We start from the raw sequence: 27758 nt of genomic DNA on the forward strand, positions 1-27758 counted from the left end.
TTGTCTGAATCTATGGATTTCCCTAGTAATTTTAACACCGCTGGTCATTCGCAAACCCAAACAACAACATAATCAGACAGCGACTGTCATCCTTCGTTCGGCTGTACTCCACTCAGCTTGTATAACCCGGTCCCCTTTTGCCTGCAGGAAAGTTTATTTCTAGATGCGACGAGGATTCCCCTGACAGAGACATCACGTACACTATGCACGCATTCAACAATCAACTTACGATTTTTTTTTTCTTTTTAACTATGGGACCAAACTGCTGATGTCGTCGGTCCCTAGGCTTACACACTACTTAATCTAACTTAAACTAACTTACGCTAAGGACAACACACACACCCACGCCCGACGGAGGATTCGAACCTCGACGGGGAGAGCCGCGCGAACCGTGACAAGTCGCCTCAGACCGCACGGCTGTCACGTGCGGCTTATGATTCATTCAGGAATCAACTCACAGAGGGTGTTCAAAAACCAACAGGGATGTGCATCAAAATCATATGAGTAATCAATAGACCAATGTGTCCTGGATGCTAGGCGCTTTGTGAAACAAGGTTTTTTTCTCCTCAAGAATATGAATTTGGCATCACGCCACCCTCCCCCCCTCCCTAATAGATCCGGGCCCGCTGCACATGCATGACTCTGGCAGCTTGGGCACGGCAGTAAAATTTTTCCCGGTTGCATATAGCTGCTTGCTGCGACTGCTTACATAGTCAACAGCCACATTTCTGTAGCCAGAAACGGGAGAAGGTACTACTCATATACCACTCAACTGCGTATGCGCATGAGCCCGCTCGTAACTGCTAAAACGAATCTAATGTAAACATTTGTGACGTCACGCCCATCGGAGGAAATTTGTTGTTATGAAGCATTGCATAGTCTTCCTAAAACCTTTGACACATTTTGCTGCTGGCAAACGTTTGTATGAGCAATGTGTTTTGTTGTTGTACATGGCACATTTCCTTTGCAGTTTATGTTTTATTTTCATTTTTTTCTCGTTCACATTTTACTGTTGCAGTATTAGTCTGCAGTAGCGGGTTACAGTAATATCCCTTGTTAGAGTATCGATTCTTACCAGTCTAAATTACAAAAATTTAACTGAAAACTAAAACAACGAAAAATTCCCGGAATTCTAAAAAATTCCCGGGTTATTCCCGGTTTTCTCCTGGATGAAAAAATTCCCGGGCTTATCCTGGATCTTCCGGTTGTCCCGGGTAGTATACACCCTGAATCAATACCACCAGAGGCTGTCCACACGGAGGGGTCCTGTCCCCTCTACTGTGGAACCTTGGGTGAATGAACTCATTGTAGAAATAAAATCTAGACAGTACTTTTGCCAGGGATATGTGGACAATCTTGTCATAGTAATACTTGGCGAATTTTCAAGTACATTTAGAGCTATGGCACACAGAGCACTGAACACTGTGCAAAATTAGTGCAGGAAACAGGATCTAGGGGTCCATTCTAAGAAGACTGTTGCAGTACCATTTACAAGGAAGTAGATCCGACACACATACTGGAATCTCAAGCTTCTAGATGGAACTCTACCAATGAAGGAGATAGTGAAATATCTAGGGGTAATCCCGAATAAGAAACTATCGTGGACCCTCACATAAGGAGCACCTGTTCCAAGGCGAAAGGTACTCTAATGACTACCAGGATAGCTTGTGACAAAAATTGGGGCTTAAGCCCCAAGAGTATGTACTGGATACACACCACGGTACTAAGATCTATGATCACTTATGGGGCAACAGTGTGGTGGGAAAAGGTAGAACAACAGGTAGCTGCTGAGGAGCTTGCTAAGGTGCAGGAACTGGCCTACTTAGCCATTACAGGTGGAATTAGCAGCACACCCGCTGCTGGGATGGAAACCATGCTGGAAATGCCCCCATTACACCTGTGGGTAAAGATGGAGGCAGCAGCTGGAGCACAGAGGTTAAAGACTGGCAAAAACTAGAACTTACTGGGGTATCCAGGATCTCACAGTAAAATACTGAGTGAGGTAGACATAAGTATAGTTGGGGAAATGCTGGCTGACTATATAATAACTCCCACCTGCTTCAACAAGCCTTTCAATGTAGTAATTGGAAGTAGAGAGCTCTGGGAGAACAAATTTCGACACCATACTGGGGACATAGTCTGGTTCACTGACGGTTTGAAAACAGACCAAGATGTTGGTGCTGGGGTATACCGAGTGCAGCCAAAGCTGAAGAGGGCAAGCTCTCTAGGGAAGATGGCAAGTGTGTTTCAAGCAAAAATATCTGCCATCAGGCTGTGCGTGGAGGAGAATTTGAAGAGGTGCTACAGAGGTCGTAGCATTTTCATTTATTCACACAGCCAAGCAGCCCTGAAAGAACTGGCAGCCTCTGCAACAAGATCAAAGATCGAGGCAGAATGCCACAAAGTCCTAGTGGAGTTAGGGGAAAGCAATAGGGTAAACCTATTGTGGGTTCCTGGTCACTCAGGGATTAGTGGTAAGGAGCAAGCCGATAGGTTGGTCAGGATAAGGGCGATGACACCATTTACTGGACCGGAACTTGTGACAATCACCAAGGCGATGATAAAAATAAAACTACAAGACTGGACAAGCAGACAGCATGTAGAATATTGGGCTAAAGTCCAAAAGCAAAAACATGGCATGGTATTGATGCCGAAGCCATGTTCTAAGAGAAGTCTCTCAATCCTGGGATTGAAAAGGAGAGAAATGAAACTCATTGTTGGAGTATTGACAGGCCACGGACCCTTCAAAAAACACGTACATACAACAGGGATAATAAAAGAAGACACCAAATGCAGGATGTGTGGTGCGGGAGAGGAAACTTCATCACATCTGATCTTCAAATGCGAGGCATTGGAGATTAAAAGACACAGACTATTCAGATCAACCAGACCTGAAGAAACTGTGTCTAGCAAAGCACTGTTCAAGGGCATTGGTTGGCTATACTAGAGACACAGGGAATGATACCGCACTATAAACTCTGTTTGGATGCGGGCAGCAGCAAGCTTGACCAATGCTGTTTTTGCTTCCGTGATAAAATCACATCAAATCAAATCAAATCAGTCGTAGACTCAAAGGACGAAAACGCAGTCCTTACCTGTAAAGTATAACGAATATAATCTGTTTGTAATGGTAATACAAATGTGATTCAGGGTCGTTTGAGAGAAATACAGAACAGAAGGTAGAAAACATACCTCAACTAAATAATGTGAGTAAAAATAAAGATAATATAGGAGTTGCATTAAAACAGAACCTCAAAACTTGGGTTGAACAGGAAAAATGTAGGCTGTTGTTCACATTGCCAATGCTTACAAATTTAGTAACTTTTCTAGTATAGGTAGTAAACATCCTGTTGCTTTCATTCATCAGTTTGAGGCCATCATACCTGACAACATGACAGAACAGCAGAAAATCAAATTTGTAGCCAGTCGTTTTGAAGGGGACCAATATCAGGGGAATAGGAGCCAGTAATACATGTAAAACAAACTTAAATTTGTAAGGGCATTCTTAAACCAATATTGGTCCACAAGTACACAAAACAGTATAAAAAGAGAAATATTTGAAGCTGTTTCCAGTGTGTACAGAAGAAACTAATTCATGTCAACAAGAGAGGTTAACGACCTCCTGTATGTATTAGAACAGCTGGACACACTTTCAGGCAACAGACAAGTGCCAGCAGGCTGGCATAAAAACAGGAGGCATGCAGACCGACACAGCAAAAACCTATAGCACTCTTTGTATTGCTAGGTAGCTGATGCCATACCTGAGTTAACTAACAGACTACTTTCTTTCTTTTCACACTGTTAGTTCTTCCCTCTTCATCATTCTGAATTAAAATCTGTCATCTATACTTCTTCTCTATTCAAGATAAAAAAAAAAAAAAAAAAAAAAAAAAAAAAAAAAAAAAAAAAAAGAGAGAGAGAAAAAAAGGGATAATTGAAACAAAACACATGCTAATTGAATAGTTAAGTAACCGATTATAGACTATACTTAAGTATAACAATAGATAACATGCAGCATAAAGTTTGCAAAACAAGTACAGAACCTAGGCTATAAGACCTTAAATCAACATCCATCATCCACAAAGGCAGGAGGGAGAACACACTATAAACTATATACAGAAACTTTTTATGCATGTTATGAAACGCAAAGAAATTACATACGCATACTGAGAAAACAATCTATATTTATTAGATTAAACTTTATATATGTCTGACGTAAAAGTCGGCCACACACACATTTAGGGATTAGTAGGTGAGGTATTTCCACCGAAGCATTATTATTAATTGTATCACGACGCAGAAATGTCACTCACACAGCTAATGAACACAAGACATGAATCTCACATAGGACACAGACAATAATAAGTACCGAGGTACAAATACCTAAAGCACATGAGGAATGTTCGTTATATTCACAGTGTTTACATGTTTGAGCGCAAAGTCCATAATACGCTACAAGCAAATTAAAGCAACAGGATTGTTTCGTTATTTTTCTCTGTTATCATGATCTAGGATATCTTCAGTCCTCTCAAAACAGCTGTGAATCTTGTTTGAATGCCTAGTTAAGTTATCGAATGAAATTAAAATAAAACCTATAGTATAAAATGAGAGCTATTCTCATATCATCTCCATTTTCAATACACAGACATAAAATAGCGCTGTTATTAACTTGGATGACAGTGAGTGGTGACTGGGATGAGTCACGCCAGATGGGTAATAGCTAAGTATTAACAGGTGGTGCAAGAGTGCACTGACCGATGAGTCAAGGTTAGGAACATTAGCCGCGTGGGGAGACAATTCAAATGAAAGCCCTGTAGTCACCACAGCAATGACAAAGACTTTGTAAATATTACTGTATAGTATTCAATGCAACATAGTGAATATTGTAAAACTATGTAACATCTTTGTATGAATATTATGTAAGGACACTTATATGCTAATATAATTTAGAGTATTTCTGAGCTACGTGATAGTAAACAACATATATGGACGGCCTAGTGCTGACATAAGTAAAAAAAAGTGAATGTTATTAGGTAAAGGTGGATGGCACTGTGCCGTTGTTAGATAAAAAAAATGTGTTATTTGGTAAAAAGTGGACGGCACTGCGTTGATATTAGGTGAAAAATATGTGTTGTGTAAAGATGGATGGCATTGCATCAATAACACATATTGTTTGGTTCCTATCGTATATGAACTTCAATAAGTGTAGTGAGTGTTTATGAGGAGATTTAATGGCCCAGATGCCAATGTTTATTGTTGAACACCAAGACTACAGAAAATTTAAAGGACAGCTGTGTGCTAAAAATCATAAATGATATTTTGTAGCAAGAAGAAGTTCATGAGGTAATGTGTGCTTAGTTAAGGTGTTTTTATAGAATTAAGATGCGAAAGTATATGTTTAGCATTAATAAGTCAATGGTTTTGGTTAATTGGTATGATATTTTAGAAACAACAATTTCCTAGTTTAAAAAAAAAAATCCATGAATGAGAGAGTAGGGGAGCTACTGGGAGATTGGAAACCAACTTCTTTCCAAATTTGAGACAAAATTTTCTCATTTCCAAACTTGTTAGTTGTCTTCGAGAACAAGCCAATTTTGGAAATCAAAGAACGAGGGGGATGTGTGATAGTCCTGGCTGTGGCCCCAAGTATTTTAACTTGCTAGAAGGTTACCTTGATGCGGCTTCATACACGTAAAGTAGCTTATGGTACAAAAGTGGAGTGAGGTACAAGCGACAGATGGTCCAGTATGTACCACTTCCGTGAGAGAGTCCGCCAATTGTAATGAACTTGCTTCTGATTGGATGGCACATTCGGGTGTTAGGCGCCAAAACCCCCTAACTTCTCTTATTAATTATTTATATACTTTTCATTGTATTTAACCCAGTTTTCAGTATGACAATCTCTCATGGTTACCCTACGAGTTTATCGTTTTTGTTTATTAAATTTCACTAGTTATGAGAAACATAAGAGTAACGGTATTGCAACCAAAGTGTTTCGTACACCTTCGGGTCGCTCCAGTGTGCACTAGTCAGACTGTTTCGGGCATTCTTCCGCGTTGGGTGCATAAGACTGTTTCGGGTGTTCTGAAGGTCCGGTCACGCAACTTTGTTACAGTCGTTTGGAGGGCAGGATGTGAGAGACTGTTTTGGGCATTCTTCAGAACCAGACATGTACCTCTGTTTTGGGGTGGACATGTTATACTCCATATCTGAAGTTGTCAGAAAAAGTTACCGTATCATTAAGAAAACTATGTCGAGTGTTGTAAAAGATAGTCTAAAACGTGTGGTTATTAAATATAACAAAACAGGATACAGTAATGAGAAGCGTCGCCTACCATCATTGTCAGTACTACAGATCTTCCCTTTGTAAATACGGAGACTGACCTGGGCAAGCGGCATCCCACAAAAAGCAGAATCACAGGTTCCAGACGACGGCATAGCAGCCCCCGTCAAAGAAGATCCCACAACCGACGAGCTGTCTTCTGCGCTGGGGACACAACTTTAGAAAATGACAAGTTGGTAGAAAGAACGGTTAGGGACTCTTATTCAATCTCTACAGATCTCTCCAGCTTCCAGAACTGACTTCGAAAGGACACGTGTAATTTATAAGGTCTGGCTTCAAAACTCCCGTAACAGTGACACATTTTCAAGAAAATTTCATCCCCTATTTCACCTCCTTAGAGGTGAAATTTCAAAAAATTCCTTCTAAAAGAATGCCTACAGTACAGATCAACACCTCTTCAACTTTCAATTTTCTATCCTCAGAGGTTTGAGCTGGGTGATCATAAGGCCAGTGAGGGGTCAGTCAGTCAGAACAAAGCCTTTTATATTTACTTATTTATTTACATTTTATGGCCTTCATTGGACCACTCTAGCCAACTTTATACAAAGAATTTTCCTGTTTCCTGTCAGCCCAGTACTTCTTCAGTCTCTCTGATCTAATCCTTCTTTCTTCATCAGAAATCGCCCTTCCTATTGTCTGTCTGTTGATCCTTGTTTGCAGTCTCATTTGTTCGTCTGTGAGTTTACTTTTATATAAAGAGTTTGAAGAAAAGTGACAGTCTTCATTCAGACACTGGGTTAGGGGTTGGTAGTGCATGGAACTGGCGTTCAAGTATATTTTAATGTTGGTGTGTCTATAAATATGATGAAAGTGCTTAACTAAGGCTTTGGAAAATCTTCTGTTTGATTTATAGCCATAGCTTCTTCCTTGCTATACAATCAAAGCCTTTTCAAAATAGATAAAAGGCAATATGTGCCTAAATTACTCCCTCCAATTCAATAACTAGGCAATTATAGCATGATTTTTTTCCAAACTGAATCTTTTTTTCATACAAAGTAGAGAGGTATATATGTTTGTTTCATTACCTTTGCTGAACCTGTTTTCAGTCCTTCCATTAGTACAATATGTCCCTGAAGACCACGGTTATCAAGTGCCATTACAGTGCTTGGCGTCTCATACGGAGAGTCTTTGAAAGTAATGAATCTTAACACATTATTCTGGGTTGTTTCATGACTACCCGGCTGTTGATTCCAATTTATAACAGACCATTCAAATTCAACTCCTTCCAATGTTGTGAACTCATTACCTGTAACATAGATAAAGGGCACTCTAGACTGAATGCTTTTCTTTAATGCATTCTTATACCATTTCCAAACTAAATTCATTGATAACTGGTATCTTTAAATTTTACTAGCTGTAGCCACATACACTCTAAGATATGTTCTTGACAGGAGCAGCACCTTTAATAAAGAAGAAAGAGATTCAAAAAAATTATTTAATCCTTTAATTTTCTTCTTAGCTTGTATAATAATGTAAAACAAATGATTCTTCCAATCAGAAGTAACATTTTTCACTGATTTCAACAAATGACACACAATTTGTGTTAATTTCTTACTGTTACATTTCCTCTTTTCTTATCCTTTCACTTACCTGGAGGCATTACTGAAAATTGGCAACTGCATTATTTAAATTACAATTTTTGGCATAACATAGCTCACTGTAAAACTGGTCTTTTCCCAGCAGCCATAAAGTGTGCAGTCAATGAAATCCAATGGCTGTGGTACCTAATTAATTTGCCAGTGATAGTCATAACAATAAAAATAAAACAGCTGAGCATCCTACCTCCCTCAACTCATGTGATACATTACAACAGGGGGCTTCCACTATGTATGACAACTATTCACAAGGGACTGGTCCAATCCCATGCATCAAAACCTACAAAGAATTCACTGAAAGAAATGCTGTGTCAAAATTTCATCTGTTAGGACAGACTGCAAGGATTTTATTTTTGTCATGTGCAGAACTGCTTATAACAGCAGCTTATACGTATTGTAGTGTAGTGCAGGAACCGCACAGCAGATTCAATCACTTAAACCATACTAAAAAACTGTGCATCATTAATTCTTTGGATACCTTCTGCTTCATATCAACAGCCTACATTGTTGCAGATGTCATTCTTACTAAGGCGACTAGCAGAGGTAAAAAATTATGGCAAGTTTGGACATCACATTACGGATGTTTGTTGGGTGTTTTGGAGAGTAAAGAGACCAAACTACAGTGTCATCAGCCCCTTTTTTCTTATGCAAACATGTTTCAGATTAAAACCATCCCCAAAGGGAGTCACGGAAAGTAAAAAGGCTTAAAGCTAACTGGGAACCACACAGAAAGAGAAAATGAAAAAAGCAAATCAAAAGGGGAAAACATGCATGAAAAGGGAAAAAAGCAGTTGAAGTTATGAAAATATTATAGCAGATGGCCTGGGCTGACTGATCGCAAAAATAGAAGAAGAGTGGATGAGTTAGTCACTCTGCAACACACTAAAATCTCCAGCCTAAAAAGACAAGGCTAGAGAAACACAGATACGGAAAAGATTAACACCACGGCAAACAAACAGCAAAGAGAGTGGGAGGAAGATTTGAATTGGAGGGAGGGTGAAGGCCTGGGAGAGAAGGCCAGACGCCCACCCTTAGGTTGAGTGATAACCACCCCCCCCCCTTAACCCCCCTCCCCAAGAAAACATAAAACTAGATCAGCCGTTGAGGCACTTTCTCCTAATACCATCAGCAGTGTGGTGGGAAGGTAAAAGTTCACCTCAGGTTGGATAAAATTGGGCAGCCAACAGAATGTGGACCACAGTCAAGTAGATGTTATCCAACACTTCAACTGGAAATTTAATTTGTTGAAATGGAATATAAAATACATATATAATCATTTTATAATAATACTTGTGCACAGTTTTTATGACAATTTTTGAATTTTGTTCATTTTACTCACACTGAAACTGTTCCTTGTATATTCCTTACAGGCATCACAAAAACATGAACTGTTTATTGAGAGTCGAAAACAAATAGTTTGCTTACACCAGGCACACCTGACAAAAGAAAAGTGAATCCATTCAGGCATTTCATAGTGATTACTGTTTTATTTGGAAAAAATCTGGATGGAGTAAGAAATGGTATTGCCCTTTGTTCTGCATATTATGCCACATGTCAGCCATACTTGATCAAGTTTGCAAAATGTGATTAATAACGAACAAACAACTGGAGTTTAAGGACACTGCTCTGCTGAAGAAACCGAAGTGACTAAGAGCTATCAAAAATTATGTACATAATGATTTCCTTGAAAATATTTTCCACAGCCAAAGGAATTCTTTATTGACAGGCTGAATCACATTTGTAGTTACACATGGATGGGATGTGTGGTAGGGGGTGGGTGAGGGTTCTCCACACGATATCAACACTATTTTTGTCATGCTGCTGGAAGATGGAGGTGTCATAATGACCCATGCCATGATCGGAAAAAAGTAATGAATAAATTTCTGCAACTGGTTAAAAGATGTTTTGTTATATCCTAGCCAGTAATGCCACCCGAGCCCGCTGCCAAAAAGGTTGGCAGCATCAAAGTCCGGACGCCGTCCGCATAAGCAGCGCCAGCGAGACAGGAAATCGCCGCAAGTCTGCGCGCGCCACCGCTGGCTTCTGGGTTCTTAAGCGCTGGAGTCGCGAGCGCTAGGACAGTTCTGCATTCGCCGCTCAGTTGTATACTCGCCACCGAATTGTGTACTTGCTAGTCAGTCGTGTGTTCATCGCAGCAGAGTTGTTGTTTGTCGTCAGCCGACGCTGACCTAGCCGCTCCGACTCGAACTAGACAGATTTCTGTAGACACAGAGTTCACTACTGTGTTGCTGTATCTTCGTTAATAAAGATAAGTACCAACTATTATTTAATCAGAGTGTTTGGGTTTTCATCTTTCTGTTCACTGTTCCAGCGGACCGGTCGGCCCGCTATTAAAAGTGTGGCGGTGACTTCGTAAGCTGTTTCTACAGCGAATTGCTTGTCGCTACGAACGCCGCCACAAAACTGGCGACGAGAACTTCCGAACTCGTGTGCAGGGCTGGTTCCACTTGTTCCTGGTTATACTAATTACAGCGAAAAAATTTTGGGGGCTGGTTTAATTTGTGTTCACTATGTCTGCCGACTTACAACAGTTGATCTTGTTACAGAGTCAGCAAATACAAAGTCTGGTGGAAGCAATCGCCAAACAAGCGGCTAATCCTCCAACACAAAAGGAACAAGCACGGGCAGCACCACCTTTCCGTGCTTTTGATGCATCACGAGAAGAATGGCGAGAATATTTCGCGCAGTTGCAGGCGCACATGACAGTCTACAAAATCACAGGTACTGAGCGGCAGCTTTATTTAATTTCCACTGCAGGCGTGGAAGTCTATCGATTACTTTGTAAGTTGTTCCCGGAATCCCAGCCAGAAGCTTTAGACTATGACGTTGTTGTTAACAAGCTTGCTGAGTATTTCGAGTCGTGAGTTCATGTGGCAGCGGCCAGATTCAAGTTCTTCAGATCAAAGAAACTGCCACATCAATCTAATAAACAGTGGTTAACAGATTTACGGGGCCTCACCCGTCAGTGCCGATTTAATTGTGTGTGTGGAGCTTCCTACAGCGATGTCATGTTACGAGACGCTATTACTCAAAACATTGCAGATTCTCGTATTCGTGCTGCTATCTTAAAGTTCCCTGACCCGTCATTAGAGACTGTGATGAACATCATTGAAGCCCAAGATACTTTTGACTATGCTGAGTGTGATTTAGATCAGCCATGTATTTCTCAAATTGCCTGTGCTAAGCAAGTTATGTCGCGCCCGCGGCCCCACCGGCAGAGTCAGACTGTAAACACTAGCCGGCCACGTCATGTTAAACACATTCGTCAGCCGCGTGTGCAAAATGATAGAGTTAAGTCTTGCCCTAAGTGTGTTCTTGCTCACCCTCGTGAACGTTGCCCGTTAAGAAACGCGGTTTGTCACTTTTGTCAAAGGAAAGGACACATCCAGACTGTTTGTTTGCGTAAACGCAAGAACAATTCTAGTGCTGCCCAGCCCATGGATATTCATGTTCTTCAAAGCCAGCCCACCCAGAAGGTCGCGTTTAACGACTCTTCCACGGTTCGTGTGGGTAATAAACTTGTTCGCAATAAGCCACCCACCCAGCCCTCTGCTAACCCAAGCGTAATTCAAACGCTGTAAAAAGTAATGTACAGACTGCAAGTGAAGCGGGAGTTGTTCTTCCACCCGCCCAACCCACGAGTTGTCGTAAGCACCGAACACGCGCTAAACGCGCTGATTTTGTGTCTTCCGCCTCCACTGCACCGATCCAGAGACAGTGTAATAAACTATTTGTGAAGCTACGCATCCAGGATAAGACCTTCAATTTTCAATTAGACACTGGTGCGTCTGTGACTCTCATAAATAGTGCTACGTATGCAGCTATCGGCCGCCCTAAACTTTCAGCGGCAAAACATTCTTTGGCTACTTATAGTGGAGAACAAATTCCTGTGTTAGGTGTATGTAGCGTGCCAGCCACATTCCGTGGCAATACAAAAACAGTTTCATTCACAGTGCTCTGCGCTACAGACAGTGTAAACATTTTCGGATTAGACTGTTTTGACTTGTTTGGCCTGTCTATCCAAGACAATGTGTTGCAAATTAAATCTGTTGTTGTTCCTCAAGACAGCATAACCGATTTGTGTAAACAATACAGTGACATATTTAAAGACGAACTAGGTTGTGCTGCGAACTTTGCCGCTCATATTACGTTAAAAGATAATGCTCAGCCTCGATTTTGTCGTGCTCGTCCAGTGCCTCACGCCCTCCGTGCACCTGTAGAAGATGAACTTCGTCGTTGGCAAAACACCGGTGTTATTCAACCCGTTTCAGCGAGCCAGTGGGCTTCTCCCTTAGTTATTATTAAGAAACCGTCTGGCAAGTTACGTTTGTGTGCTGATTTTAAGTCGACAGTTAATCCTCAGACTGTCATTATTCTTTTCCTTTGCCTAGACCGGACGAGCTGATGGATAAGTTAGGGGAAGCTCGTTTCTTTTCCAAAATTGATCTCCGTGAAGCATATTTGCAATTGCCCCTCGACGAGCAATCACAACAGTATTTTGTCATAAACACGTCGTTGGGGTTGTTCCGTTTTCTGCGTTTGCCTTTTGGTTGTGCGTCAGCTCCAGCTGTTTTTCAGCGTTTTTTGTCACAACTTCTGGCTAATGTGCCATCGTGTTGCAACTATTTAGACGATATTGTTGTGTCCGGTCGGACGCCTGCTGAACATTTCCGTAATTTGGAGTGTTTGTTTAAAGTGCTGTCTCAGGCAAGCCTACGTTGCAACATCGATAAATGTTCATTTTTCCTTACGGAGATGGAGTATCTGGGACATGTTATTAATGCTCAAGGCATTCATCCCTCCCAGTCACATTTAGCAGCTATTCGTGATTTGCCCGCCCCTCGCAATCTGCAGGAATTGCAAGCAGTTCTTGGCAAATTGACATATTATATTAGGTTTATACCTAATGCATCACAGATTGCTGCACCGTTGCATCGTCTCCGCCGTAAGAATGTTCCGTTTGTGTGGTCAGCTGATTGCCAATCAGCCTTTCAGCAGCTTAAAGAGGCTTTATTGAATGATCGTTGTCTGGTCCATTACGACCCTAACAAGCCTCTGGTGTTAGCTTGTGATGCCTCTTCTTTCGGCCTCGGTGCTGTGTTGTCTCACCGAGTCGGTAACACCGAACGTCCTATTGCGTTCGCATCTAAATTGCTAAACAAAGCTCAGTGTAATTATAGCCAATTGGACAAGGAAGCGTTGGCTATTGTGTTCGGTGTCACAAAATTCCATCACTATCTCTATGGTAGACCATTCTATTTAGTAACAGATCACAAGCCCCTGACGTCACTGTTTCATCCGTCTAAACCAGTTCCTCAGCGGACAGCTCAGAGACTACAACGTTGGGCTCTTTTGTTATCACAATACCAGTATGAAATACTGTATCGCCCTACAGCTCAGCATGCAAACGCTGACGCGCTTTCTAGATTGCCGATTGCTGCGGATGATGTCTTCGATTCCCCTGACGACTCTTGCCATCAGATTGAAGCCGATGAGCATCAATCCCTCCGGGATTTTCCGGTTGATTATCGTCAGGTGGCACGTGAGACAGCTACGGATCCTCATCTGAGTTTACTATTACGTTTTGTTCAACATGGTTGGCCGTCCAAGGCAAAGGACATATCGGATCCTGTGGTTCATCGCTATTATCCGCAACGTCATCTGTTGTCTATTTCGCACGGAGTTTTGCTGTTACGCACCGAGAATGACCAGCTTCGTGTAGTGGTTCCCCAAGTGCTCCAATCCAAGGTCCTCGACTTGTTGCATCAAGGTCATTGGGGAGTGGTCCGCACCAAGCAGCTTGCCTGCCGTCATTGTACATGGATCGGCATTGATAAGCACATTACGCAGATGTCTACAGATTGTTCGACGTGTGCCGAACACCAAGCTGCTCCGCCTCAACGCTATTTTGAGTGGGCACGCCCTGCCGGTCCCTGGCAGCAAGTACATATTGATTTCGCTGGTCCATATTGGAATTCTCGTTGGCTCATCGTGATAGATGCATTTAGTAATTTTCCGTTTGTTGTGCCCATGCAGTCTACAACGTCTGCACAAACTATACAGGCGTTGACTTCAATTTTTTGTATTGAGGGTCTTCCAGAAGTTTTAGTGTCTGACAATGGTCCACAATTTACCTCTGCTGAATTTTAAAAGTTTTTGTTCTGCCAATGGCATTCGCCATGTTCTTACTCCGCCGTTCCACCCTCAATCGAATGGTGCAGCGGAACGTTTTGTACGTACATTCAAGGATCATATGGACCGCCTTCGTGCTACGCACTCTCGTCAGCAGGCCCTCATCACGTTCCTGTCGTCGTACCGGACCACGCCACGCGACGGCCCTTCGCCTGCGGAGCTTCTCCACGGCCGTCGTCATCGCACCCTACTACGGTTGTTGCACCCCCCGGATCGACCCGCCGCTTCTGAGCATCGCACGCGTTTTCAGCGCAATGACGCCAGTTTTTTTCAGAGTTTATCACGGTCGCCGTCGTTGGGAACGTGGTACCGTGATAAGTGTCCAGGGTCGCGGTTTTTATACTGTTCAAGGTGCTACTGGGGTGCACAGGAGGCATCAGAACCAGTTGCACCGCGCTGGCCGCCTGGATTCTGCCGCTCGTTCTTTGTCCACAGATTTGGTCCGCGGCGGGTTCCAGCTGCGCCTTCCGACTTCGCTGCCGCCCCCAGGGCAGCAGCAGCAGCCGTCGCCGCTACCACGCCGACAGCCCGTCCCGTTGATGCCTCCCGCGCAGCTTCATCCAGGAGCGCCCCAGGTGGTCGCTCCGGCGCCTGCGGTCCCTCTTCAGTCGCCACCGCCTTCGGAGCTGATGGACGTCGACCCCTCAGCCGGGCCGCCTTCCCAAGCGGTGGCTGTGCAGCCTGTCCTGCAGCCGCTTTCCTTGGGCTCCCCCAAGGAGTCTGACACCGCAGCGCCTTGTCCGGCGCCCACTCAGCAGCCGTCGACGCAGCGTCAGGAGACGCTGCCTCTCTTCGTGGGTCCCGACGCCCCGTCGCGTCCAGTACCAGAAGCTGCGCCCGTGGTCACAGGCGTGCACCCTGACCTCGGTTTTCAGTCGGTGTTTCCCGAGGCCCCGCGCAGCCAATGCTGGGGTGCAGACCGGGGACTGCCACCGACTACAGTCTCCGCCCCGGTCTCTTCTGCTACGCCTGCGGCTAGACCCCTCCCCCGCCGTCGACGCTCGCCACGTCATTATTCAACGACGGTGCGGCGATTAGGGGGGGAGGAGTGTTATATCCTAGCCAGTAATGCCACCCGAGCCCGCTGCCAAAAAGGTTGGCAGCATCAAAGTCCGGACGCCGTCCGCATAAGCAGCGCCAGCGAGACAGGAAATCGCCGCAAGTCTGCACGCGCCACCGCTGGCTTCTGGGTTCTTAAGCGCTGGAGTCGCGAGCGCTAGGACAGTTCTGCATTCGCCGCACAGTTGTATACTCGCCACCGAATTGTGTACTTGCTAGTCAGTCGTGTGTTCATCGCAGCAGAGTTGTTGTTTGTCGTCAGCCGACGCTGACCTAGCCGCCCCGACTCGAACTAGACAGATTTCTGTAGACACGGTGTTCACTACTGTGTTGCTGTATCTTCGTTAATAAAGATAAGTACCGACTATTATTTAATCAGAGTGTTTGGGTTTTCATCTTTCTGTTCACTGTTCCAGCGGACCGGTCGGCCCGCTATTAAAAGTGTGGCGGTGACTTCGTAAGCCGTTTCTACAGCGAACTGCTTGTCGCTACGAACGCCGCCACAAAATGTTTCAACTGAAATGTTGAAAATTATCTTTCCCTTTTATTGCAGAGTTTGATACGTGAATTACAAGATTTTTACAAATAAACAGTCCTTTTCAAATTTTTTGTCCCAACTTGCCCTGATGTTCCTAAAAACAAATATAAATCTGTGGACATAGTAAACCACACACATTAATCACTGGCCTTGTGGTATACCTACGTAATGTCTACATGTCAGCAATGAAATTATCTATAGAATTAGTGATTAATAGCATCTCTTCTTTTTTAAATTTTGAAATGTTACAACTTCTTGTACTGTATGATTTCTTGTACATGGTTAGCCAGCTCAAAGAAAATGTGCAATCATCAATTTTAATTTCATTTGCATTCCAGGGAGTGCAATTTGAGCATCAATTTGTTGTATCTCATGTGCAGGTATAAATCTTTCAAATAGTTTTCTTTCACAGTTTACCAACTTTCATTTTGGCAAACATTTCTTTTTCATGTAATTTTTTCTGCCATTTGCAGAATTCATGTTCAGATTTTACAAAACGAAAACAGCTCTGAACAATGCTTGATGTAGCGTGTTTCCCCTTCTTTGTTTAACCAAAAATTCATGGCCTTTTCCTTGTCACTGAAAATTGTTGAATACTGTTTTCTTTGAACTGAGAAAGTATTCTCGTTCTGGATTGTCAATTGCCACAACTACACCCAATTGCCTGAATTGTCCAAGTTTTTCCTTATTTTTTTCTAATGTTTCCACAGTTTCTATCAAAAGGCCAACATCACCCGAATACAAGTGCAAGAAATAACGCCAGCAGATCACACATATGTGACAATTGTTGACAAAGGCCATTGGCCAAAAGCTTTATGTGTGAAAATCTTTTTGTTGTGCCTATCTGCAACTCAGCATCTCCGCTATATGGTGAGTAGCAACTTTCCTTCTCATAATATTGGAACATGATAAATATTAATTCAGTTTTATCTCCACTGTTAACACTTAATAAAACTACAAAACGAACTGGTAACTATTACTGTTTCTGAATAGCACATAAGATGCAAATTTGAGACAACTGTAATTATCAACAACTGTGTCAGAGAAATTATCAATGGAAACCAACATTCATTTTACAGATTACTGCCAGGTTGTGATGGGTCTGTTCACTGATGTATCATCAACCAAAGCCGTGCTTAACCACACAGCACATGTGCAGTCAGCTTTCGAGCTGCTACGGGTGTACATTTCGCAAGGCCCTGGTGAGCTATGGTTCAGGAATTTCCAAAAATTAGAAATAAATACTTGCAGAGCATCTTAGTGACTAAAGTTCTGACAGTGCATTAATTTGGTTGTACTCTTCCTACACAAAAAAATTAAGGGCTGGTTTCAATATGTTGGCTTTGTTGTTTCTTTGCCAGTAGTATGTGTTGGGAGTTATTTCATTTTATTAAGTGGTCAGAATCTTCAGGAATTAAACTGGCTGGGGAGTTTGAAATTGCTCTAGGAATTAAGTGAATGTTCTGTTGTTTCAGGCTACTGAAATGATGTACATGGTCTGTGAGGGAATAGTAGGCAAAATGGAGGATACTGAGTATGGACTGAAAAGCAACATTCAAGGTGTGTTTGACCAAGAAGCTCTCATGTATTCAGGAAAAATGTACCGTAATAGATTTGTCTGAAGACATTTCCACTAACTACACTTATTAGTTACAAATAATCTGAATGTAGTTCACAATTTATCAATATAAACTTAAAGAGAATGGAAGGCCTGTGTTAAACTGTTAATTTTATTTATCAAACACCATATTTTGGCTATTATGGAGTTTGAGAACTGCATGAAGTTTTCTTTCCTAGTGTGTGAATTCTGACTAAATTGTCTTGTGTAACAGATTCTTCAAGCTTTCATACAATGACCAATATTTGTATTTCCTTGCTAAAAAAAAAAAGAGTTATTATACAGGGTGAAGCGAAATTCATGCACTCGGGCTTCGTAGCACGACTCCTCACATGCCAGCAATAAAAAGATGTGTCTCTCAAAATTTCATTTGGCGAGTACATCCGGCAAAAAAAGGACGTTAAAGAGTGGCAATCTGGCAACACTATAACCACATGTACGATAGGTACCTCTGTCAGCATAGATTAGTTGTGCTGTATAGTTGATGCAGTGGATAGAGTTTTGGGTTAGCATGTAGGAGGTCGATGGTTCAATCCTGGGTTGAAGCATATGTTTTTTATTTGGTAAATGTAGTCAAGGTGGTACGGTATCTTAATCGTCAACAACGATTGCACCAAGCGAGGTGGCGCAGTGGTTAGACACTGGACTCGCATTCGGGAGGGCGACGGTTCAATCCCGCGTCCGGCCATCCTGATTTAGGTTTTCCGTGATTTCCCTAAATCACTCCAGGCAAATGCCGGGATGGTTCCTCTGAAAGGGCACGGCCGACTTCCTTTCACATCCTTCCCTAAACCGATGAGACCGATGACCACGCAGTCTGGTCTCCTTGCCCAAACAACCAACCAACCAACAACGATTGCAGCGGGTCCTCTAGAAAACATTTGCACGTACATACTACAATTGTAGAAATGGAAGATTGGTCAGCTTTGAAAGAAGCCCTTTCTACGTCATGGGCGTGAATTTATTCGCCGCTCTTCATCTACTAGATCCGAAAACTGTTTTCTTTGTACCCTCCTCCAATTGTCCCATAGATAAGTAGCAACTATTGTTCTTGCCTCATTCAAGTCAATTTACATTTTGTTAGGGCCTTACGATAGCAGTAGGACTAGCAATGTGATTAGCGAATAATGTCCAGACTCTGTTACTATTTGTATGTGTCATCACAAGGGTCCCACTAATTATGCCTTTCAACATGATATCTGGTAACTGCATGCTGTTTAGTATGTATCTCAATATTATTATTATTATTATTATTATTATTATTATTTTATCGATGAGGTTGTGGAAACATCACATCTATCACCATTAGGGAAACAGTGTAATTCGAAACCGAACATTTCACAATTAGCCGTGTTGGAACAAATCATGAAGAACAATATCTGTCAGAGGGGTAATACGCATTAGGTGGAACAGCGCTCAGGACTAACGGCATATTTATACTGTACGCGCTGTCCAACAGACAGCGACTACCGTATTTACTCGAATTTAAGCCGCACTTTTTTTTCCGGTTTTTGTAATCCAAAAAACCGCGTGCGGTTTAGAATCGAGTGCAAAGCAAGCGGAAGTTCTGAAAAATGTCGATAGGTGCCGCCACAACTAACTTCTGCCATCGAATACACGTAGCGCTACATGCTTTGTAGGCACAAAGATAAATACTGGTGCCAAAACCTCTGCGTCAGTAAATAAATTTAAAAAAAAGGTGGAAGACAAGCTTTTTTTCTCCACCCCGAGTTTCGACCACTGCATTTTCATACATTATCCAAGGAAGTAAATACAAATTCCGTATTGCTCATCTTTGAATGTAGCAGAATTTCAATGTACTACGAAAATCCGACTAGCAAGACTGTTTGGGATGTTTGTCAATATGGTCAACTCTACATTCTGAATTTTTTCCTACCTTTGAGAAGGGGTGGTTGCTAATAGGAAACTGATGAAATGTGAATCACATGCATTATTCTTTTCACCATAAGAATAATACGAATATAAACATTTTGCCATGTATTCTTTCATGTTTGCTGCTATCTCGTTTAAATCCTGTCTGCCTAATAAACTACGAAACTAGGGTAAGACTACAGCAAACGCGGAATAATATACATATCATGCCATGTTTATATTCGTGTTATTCTTATGCCTAATAGTGATACAGTCAGAAATGAAGCACGGCAACTGACTAGATTTTTAAATCTAAGATGACTCTAATTTCTGTGCAGAATTTGATGTACTAAAGAAGCGGCCACAAAGATTTTCAAATGGAGAAAAATTTTCGCCTAACTCTCGTTCAGAATATGTTCTATCATACGCAGTCTATTATTTGGTTCTTGTTGATCATTATCAAAGAAAGCAGCAGTGTAAGTAACAACAAATAGCAGTCTCTTGCCATAGTTTCGCTAATGAGACAATTCCTCTCTCTCTCTCTCTCTCTCTCTCTCTCTCTCTCTCTCTCTCTCTCTCTCTCTCTTTGTGTGTGTGTGTAAGCGACGGTAGTGTGCACAAAAGAATGCCATGCCGCGAGCGGCAACAGGCCGTAAACACTCACTATCAGAATGCGACAAACAATGCATGACACAGTTCAGTAATGACAGTAATGCATTTTCAGTTTAGAGTGACATGAACACCTATAACAAAGAAAACGGCACTTATCAGATCAAAGCAAAATAAGCAATCGATTCAAACCAGACTAAGCACATGAAAAAGGAAGGGTACACGTATAAATACGGACGGAGCGCCTGACGCATAGCAATGGCTACCTGGTAAAGCTTAACTGCTAAGCTTACGACTCGAACCAAACCACTGTAGCTGTATCGTCATTCATTCGACCTAAATCGTGTCTCATATTACAATGGACCAACTATGTTTTGATTTGGAGGTGCTGCCTAAAACTTTTCTCTCCCCTTGAATTTCGAGTCTCAAATTTCACGTGCGGCTTAGATTCAGGAAATTTTTTTTTCCTTTATTTCGAGTCTCATTTTTCAGGTGTGGCTTAGATTTGAGTAAATACGATAGTTGCGAGCGGAGTAACGTGCGCATGACAGACTCCAATGAGCATGTGTACACTTACCGAATTTTCTCACTGTAAACCTCTAAACATTGTGGCATACACAAACGATGAATATGTGGATATGTTTCTGGTCCTTGGTGCATCTGATAACCGGGCTGATGTTGCCGCTCGTGAATATGCTGCTCGTTATTCTTGTCAACACCAAGCAGATAAAAATGTGTTTTGTTGTCTGGTGCTACGCCTTCGGTAGTCATGTTCTCTCCTTCCAACATCACGTGACAGAGGTCATCCACGGACTCGCCATACTCCAGTTACTGAGGAAGCTATTCTGGTGGTCATACACCAAGAACCTCAACAAAGAACAAGTAGTGTAGCAAGGCAGCTGCGTGTCTCGCAACACATGGTCGTTAACGGGCTGCACGAGCATGGGCTGCATCCCTATCATTATGCTTTCACGCAACACCAGCATCCAGCATATCGCCATCAGTGGATGCAATTCTGGGAATGGTTCCAACAACCACAGGAAGCCAACGATAACTTCGTGAACACTGTTATATGGATGAATGAAGCAGCATTCACTCATGAGAGGAAGATGTTCCACTACATGTTCGGCAGAGGATATGGTTCCAACATGATGGTGCAGCTCCACACTCTGGAACTAACGTGTGACAGTATTTGAACAGAACACTTCCAGGGAAATGACTTGGACGTGGAGGTCCAGTTGTATGGCCGCCGTGTTCAGTTGACCTAAAAGCCCTGGACTTCTTCCTGTGGGGACACCTGACACAGCATGTGTAATCTACTCCGCCAACGAATGTGGAAGAATTGGTAGCGCATGTTCTTGCTGCTCTTGTTACTGAGGATGCAGCTTTGCTGCAAAGGGTCCAGAGCTGTATGATCCAGCAGATTGCACAATGTTTGGACGTGGAGGGAGGTCGCTTACGCATCTGTTGTTCTGAGGACAACATATTCTGTTTTGAAGGTCATGTGGTCATTAATATGGACATTATTATTGCCACTGGTTTCTAATGTCCGACATTTGAGTGCTCATATTACATGTAGTATAATAACAAGTAGATGTGTTATTGTACTGTGCTATCATCTTAAACTGATATTGTTTTTGTAATTATTCTATCCTATGACAGGTCATTTGTTTCAACTGTCTATTTCTTATACTACGTATCTCTCATGTTCAGCATTACAAAACGTCGTAATTTTAGGATACATGTGACCTAAAATTAGATTAGATTAGATTTACTTTCATTCCAATTGATCCGTAGTGAGGAGGTCCTCCAGGATGTGGAACATGTCAGAAAAACAACAATACATGACAAATATTTACAACTAAAACAAATAAGCTAATGTACCATTCCACAGGTCCCAAGTGGAATGATCGTCATTTTTTAATGAACACTAAGAGTCATTTTACAAATACTATTGCACTGAATTTAAAATAAAAAAGTTTTTTATTTATTTATAAGGTAAGAAACATGTAATACAACTACTGTAATACTTATTTACAATGAACACATTACTGCACTGAAATGGTGCAGAAGTTAGATTACACACACACACACACACACACACACACACACACACACACACACACACACACAAATTTTCAGTGAACACATTACTGCACTGAAATTGTGCAGAAGCTTTGTTGTACTTATATACAAATCAGTTGGTTTTCCTAAGAAATTCGTCAATGGAGTAGAAGGAGTTGGCCACCAATAAATCCTTTAGGCTTCTCTTAAACTGAATTTCATTGGTTGTTAAGCTTTTTATGGCTGCTGGCAAGTTATTGAAAATGTGTGTTCCTGAATAATGCACACCTTTTTGTACAAGACTAAGTGACTTTAAATCCTTGTGAAGATTATTCTTATTTCTAGTATTGATTCCATGAATTGAGCTGTTGGTTTGAAAAAGTGATATATTTTTAATGACAAATTTCATTAAGGAATAAATATATTGGGAAGTTGTAGTTAGTATCCCTAGTTCCCTAAACAGGCTTCTGCAGGATGTTCTTGAGTTCACACCACATATAATTCTTACTGCACGTTTTTGTGCCCGGAAAACTTTAGCTTGGCTTGATGAATTACCCCAGAAAATAATCCCATATGACATTATGGAATGAAAGTAAGCATAGTATGCCAGCTTTTTCATTTTTATATCCCCTATGTCTGACAAAATTCGCATTGCAAACAGAGATTTGTTAAGACGCTTCAGCAGTTCTGTGGTGTGCTCCTCCCAGTTGAATTTATTATCAAGCTGTAATCCCAAGAATTTAACACCGTCCACTTCTTCTATCTTCTTGTCATCATATGTTAGACATATACTCTTGGGACACCCCTTACAAGTTCTGAACTGCATGTAGTGTGTTTTTTCAAAGTTTAGTGACAAAGAATTGGCTAGGAACCAGTGATTAATGTCCACAAATATTTTATTGGCTGATCTTTCTAAGACTACACTTGATTTGCTATTTATTGCAATGTTTGTATCATCAGCAAACAAAACAAACTTGGCATCTGGTAATGTTACTGATGAAAGGTCATTGATATACACAAGAAAAAGTAAGGGCCCCAAAATGGAACCTTGTGGGACCCCACATGTAATTAGTTCCCAGTTGGATGATGCCTGATAGCTTGATACATGTCTCTTTCCTAATAACACCCTTTGTTTCCTGCCAGAGATATAAGATTTGAACCATTTTGCAGCATTTCCTGTTACACTATAATATTCTAGTTTACTTAAAAGGATATTGTGATTTACACAGTCAAATGCCTTTGACAGATCACAAAATATACCAGTTGCCTGCAATTTTTTGTCTAATGAATTAAGTACATTTTCACTGTAAGTGTAGATAGCCTTCTCAATATCAGAACCTTTTAGAAATCCAAACTGTGACTTTGACAGTATGTTATTTGAGATAAGATGGTTATAAAGACGACTGTACATTACTTTTTCGAAAATTTTTGAGAATGCTGGCAACAGTGAAATTGGACGGAAATTTGATGCTATTTCTTTATCTCCCTTCTTAAACAGTGGCTTAACTTCAGCATATTTCAGCCATTCGGGAAATATTCCACTGATAAACGACTGGTTACACAGATAGCTTAATATGTTACTTAGCTCAGAATCACATTCTTTAATTAACTTTGTTGATATTTCATCATACCCACTAGATGTTTTTGATTTTAAAGATTTTATGATGGACGTTATTTCTGTTGGGGTAGTGAGGGTCAAATTCATATTATGGAAGTTACTTGAAATGTCTGGTCTAAGGTAATCCATAGCAGCATCTACCGAACCTGACAACCCCATCTTTTCAGTAACAGTTATAAAATGTTAGTTAAAAAGTTCTGCAACACTATACACATCTGTCACCAATGCATCTTTTACTCTTAATGCTATTTGTTCCTCTTCATGTCTGGTTCTACCGGTCTCCTCCTTCACTATATCCCATATTGTCTTTATTTTGTGTGTATCACAGTATGAAATGTCAGAATGAAATTAGCAAATAAAAAAAGTGCACCCCAACCCAGGATCGAACCCTCGGCCTCCTGCATGCTAACCCAAAACTCTATCCACTGCCCCAACTGTACAGCATGTCTAATAAGCTGACAGAGGTAGTTACCATACATCTGGTTACAGTGTTGCCAGACTGCCACTCTTTTAATGTCCTTTTTCTGCCGGATGTACTCGCCAGATGAAATTTTGTGACAGACATTTTTTTATCACCGTCATGTGAGGAGTCGCTCTGCAAAGCCCAAGTGCGCGAATTTCGCTTCACCCTGTAAACATTACAGAAAATCGCTATAGGCGAACGCCACAATGGTGCACTGCGTCAAGTAAACACAATGCCGAGGGCACGTCGAACCATAAACCGCACTCTCATAATCAAGGCAGGATTGAACAAGGTCTCTGAAGAGCTGCAGCAGTGTAGAATGATCTGCACCCCAGTTGGTGTTGCTCAGGCAGTGGAGGGCATTGAGGTGCTGCCAGCATTTCCGCTTAAGCTGACGAAGGTGAGGTAGCCAAGTCAATTGGGCATCGAAAGTCAGTCCTAAGAATCGATATGCCCCCACTACAGTGAGTGGATAGTCAGTAAGATAAAGTTCTGGTTCCAGATGAACCATATGATGCCAACAGAAGTGCACGACATACGACTTCGCTGATGAAAACTGGAAGCCGTGGGCTAGAGCCCATGACTCCGCCTTGTGAATGGCTCCCTGTAGGCGCTGCTCAGCAACACCAGTACTGGAGGAGCAGTAAGAAATGCAGAAGTCATCCGCATACAGAGTAGGCGAGATGGATAGCCCTACAGCTGCCACTAGACTGTTAATGGCCACTAGCAATAGAGAGACACTCAATACAGAGCCCTGCAGGACTCCATTCTCATGGATATGGATGGAATTATGGGAGGCATCAACTTTGATATAGAAAGCATGAAGCAACAGGAAATTTTGGATAAAAATCAGGAGCGAGCCTCGGAGTCCCCACTCTTATAATGTGGCAAGGATATGATGCCACCAGGCCGTGTCATACGCTTTTCGTAAATCAAAAAAGATGACAACCAGGTGCTGGTGTCTGGAAAAGGCTGTTCGGATGGCACACCTGAGGGACACAAGATTCTCAGTGGTAGAGCAAACCTGGCAGAAGCTGCCCTGACATGGAGCCAGAAGGAGATGTGACTCCAGGACCCAACCCAACTGCCGATACACTAATGTTCCAGCAGCTTACGAAGAATGTTGGTGAGTCTGATGGGCCAATAGCTACCCACATCAAGCGTGTTTTTACCAGTTTGAGCACAGAAATTATGGTGCTCTCACCATTGCGATGGAAAGACACCATCGCACCAGATCCGGTTGAAGATGACGAGGAGATGTCACTTGTAGTCATATGAGAGATGTTTAATCATCTGACTGTGGATCCAATCTGGCCCAGGAGCTGTGTCAGGGCAATGAGCCAGGGCACTGAAGAGCTCCCACTCTGTAAATGGGGTGTTATAGGATTCACTGTGGCATGTAGTGAACGAAATCACTTTCCTTTCCAGCTGCCGTTTGAGAGTGCGAAAGACTGGGAGGTAATTCTCTGACGCACAGGCTCGAGCACAGCACTCAGCAAAGTGCTCAGCAATCGCGTTTCCGTCAGTAGATAACACACCATTTATGTTAACACTGGGAACATCTGTTGGGGTCTGGTACCCGAAAACATGTTTGATCTTTGCCCAAACTTGGGAAGGTGATGTATGGCAGCCAATGGTCGAGATGTATCTCTCCCAACACTACTGCTTCAATTGTTTAATAAGATGGCGAATGCAGGCCCAGAGCCATTTAAAGGCTGTGAGGGGCTTCAGGGAAGGGTGCCGCTTATGCCGCTGTAGAGCTCGCTAACGCTCCTTAATTGTTTCAGCGACTTCTGGCGACGACCTAGGGACTGCCTTTCGCTGCAGGCACCCTAAAGAGCGAGGGATCGCATTTTCTGCAGCAGAAGCATTAGTTGCAGTCAGATGTTCAACCGTCACATCGATGTTACCATGTGGGGGAGATTCAATGGTGACAGCCCAGATGTGAAAGTTTCCCAGTCCGCCTTGTTTAAAGCTCATCTGGGCAGGCGTCCATGGGCCTGACGCCAGGGTAGTGACAGGAAGATGGGGAAATGGTCACTACCACACAGGTCGTCATGTGCCCTCCAGTGGATAGATGGGAGAAGGCCAGGACTGCAAATCGAGAGATCAATGGCCGAATGCGTGCCATTGCCACACTGAAATGTGTGGGGCCACCTGTATTTAAGAGGCAGAGGTCGAATTGTGACAGCAAATTTTCGAAATCTCTGCCTCAGCCAATTAGCAGGGTGCCACCCCACAAAGGGTTATGAGAGTTAAAATCTCCCAAAAGTAGGAAAGGTTTTGGAAGTTGATCAATCAGTGCAACCAATGCGTTCAGGGGTACTGCACCATCTGGAGGAAGATATACGTAGCAGACAGTTATTTCCCGTGTCGTCCATATCCTGACTGCCACAGCTTCAAGAGGGGTTTGAAGGGGCACAGGTTCACTGCATACTGAGTTCAGGAGATAGGTGCAAACTCCACCTGACACTCGATTATAGTCACTACGGTTCCTGTAATATACCAAACAGCCGCGGAGGGCACGGTTCCGCAATGGCCGGGAACCAGGTTTCCTGCAGGGCAATGCAGAAAGCAAGTGTAAAGCTTAATAGTTGCCACAGCTCAGCCAGACGGTGGAAAAGACTGCTGCAATTCCACTGGAGGATGACTTGATCGTGAGGCTGGAAAGGCATAGAACATTCAATTAGGCAGTTTACACCTCAGGGTCGCCTACTGCACCGAATTATTTCCTGAGAAGTCTGTATCCTTGATGTCTGAGCGTCAGGCAAGATCTAGGTCCTCAGTGGACGCCAGAATGTCTACCTCATCCTCAGAGACAAAGCTTGCAGGTAGCAGTGGTGTGGGTGCCACCGCAAGTCCCTTGGTCTTGGTGGTCTTCGTTTTGGATTTCTCTCCCTGCTCCTTGGGTTTCTCTGGCCGGGACTGAGGATGATCGTGAAGCCCTATGACCAGCTACTTTTGGGAACTTCAGCCACTGGCGGGAGTCATCTTTCTCACTAGAAATCTGGTTAGGGAGTAACCCAAGGGAACCCTTCCTAGCGAGAGGTGCCGAAGAAGACTTACGCTTCTCTGGCTGGGAAGTGGGGACTGGTGCCCCGATGGTTGTGAGGAGGGGGGGGGCGGGGCAGTGCTCCCAAGGTAGGTGATGTGGGAGCAACAGGAAGGGAAGTGCCCCCCACCATCAAGGGGCAGATGTAGTCTTCTGGCTCAGAGAGCTGACTGGAATTCGCGAAACGGATGGGGCTACAACTGTTCATGTAGCGGCGGCATAAGAGGAGGTAATAGCCACAGGATGCAGACACTCAAATTTCCTCTTAGCCTCAGTGTAGGTCAGTCAGTCCAGGGTCTTGTGCTCCATGATTTTCCTTTCGCACTGTAAAGCCCTGCAGTCTGGTGAGCAAGGGGAATGATGCTCTCCGCAGCTGACACACATGGGAGGTGGGGCACATGGAGTATTGGGATATGGTGGGCATCCAAAATCTCGACATGTGACACTGGAAGTACAGTGGGAATACATATGGCTCTTTACATCACAGCGGTGGACCATCACCTTGACCTTCTCTGGCAATGTGTCACCCTCGGAGGCCAAGATGAAGGCACCGGTGGCAACCTGATTATCCCTCAGACCTCGATGGATTGGCCGAACAAAATGAACACCTCGTCACTCTAAGATGGCGTGCAGCTCGTCGTCAGACTGCAAAAGAAGGTCCCTATGTAATATAATACCCTGGACCATATTTAAGCTCTTATGGGGTGTGGTGGT

At 42.9% G+C, this 27758-nt stretch overlaps 1 protein-coding gene across 1 annotated transcript in view; it reads right to left on the reverse strand.

Annotated features, from left to right (window-relative positions):
• The window catches only part of LOC124797975 (nuclear pore membrane glycoprotein 210), a 270129-nt gene that overhangs the window by 210732 nt on the left and 31639 nt on the right, over positions 1 to 27758 (reverse strand). The window contains exon 3 of the mRNA XM_047261146.1: positions 7369 to 7589. Coding sequence (XP_047117102.1) covers positions 7369 to 7589 — 221 coding nt within the window. The remainder of the gene's footprint in view (positions 1 to 7368; positions 7590 to 27758) is intronic.

This window comes from Schistocerca piceifrons, chromosome 5, assembly GCF_021461385.2.
Source record: "Schistocerca piceifrons isolate TAMUIC-IGC-003096 chromosome 5, iqSchPice1.1, whole genome shotgun sequence".
NCBI classification, from domain to species: domain Eukaryota; kingdom Metazoa; phylum Arthropoda; class Insecta; order Orthoptera; family Acrididae; genus Schistocerca; species Schistocerca piceifrons.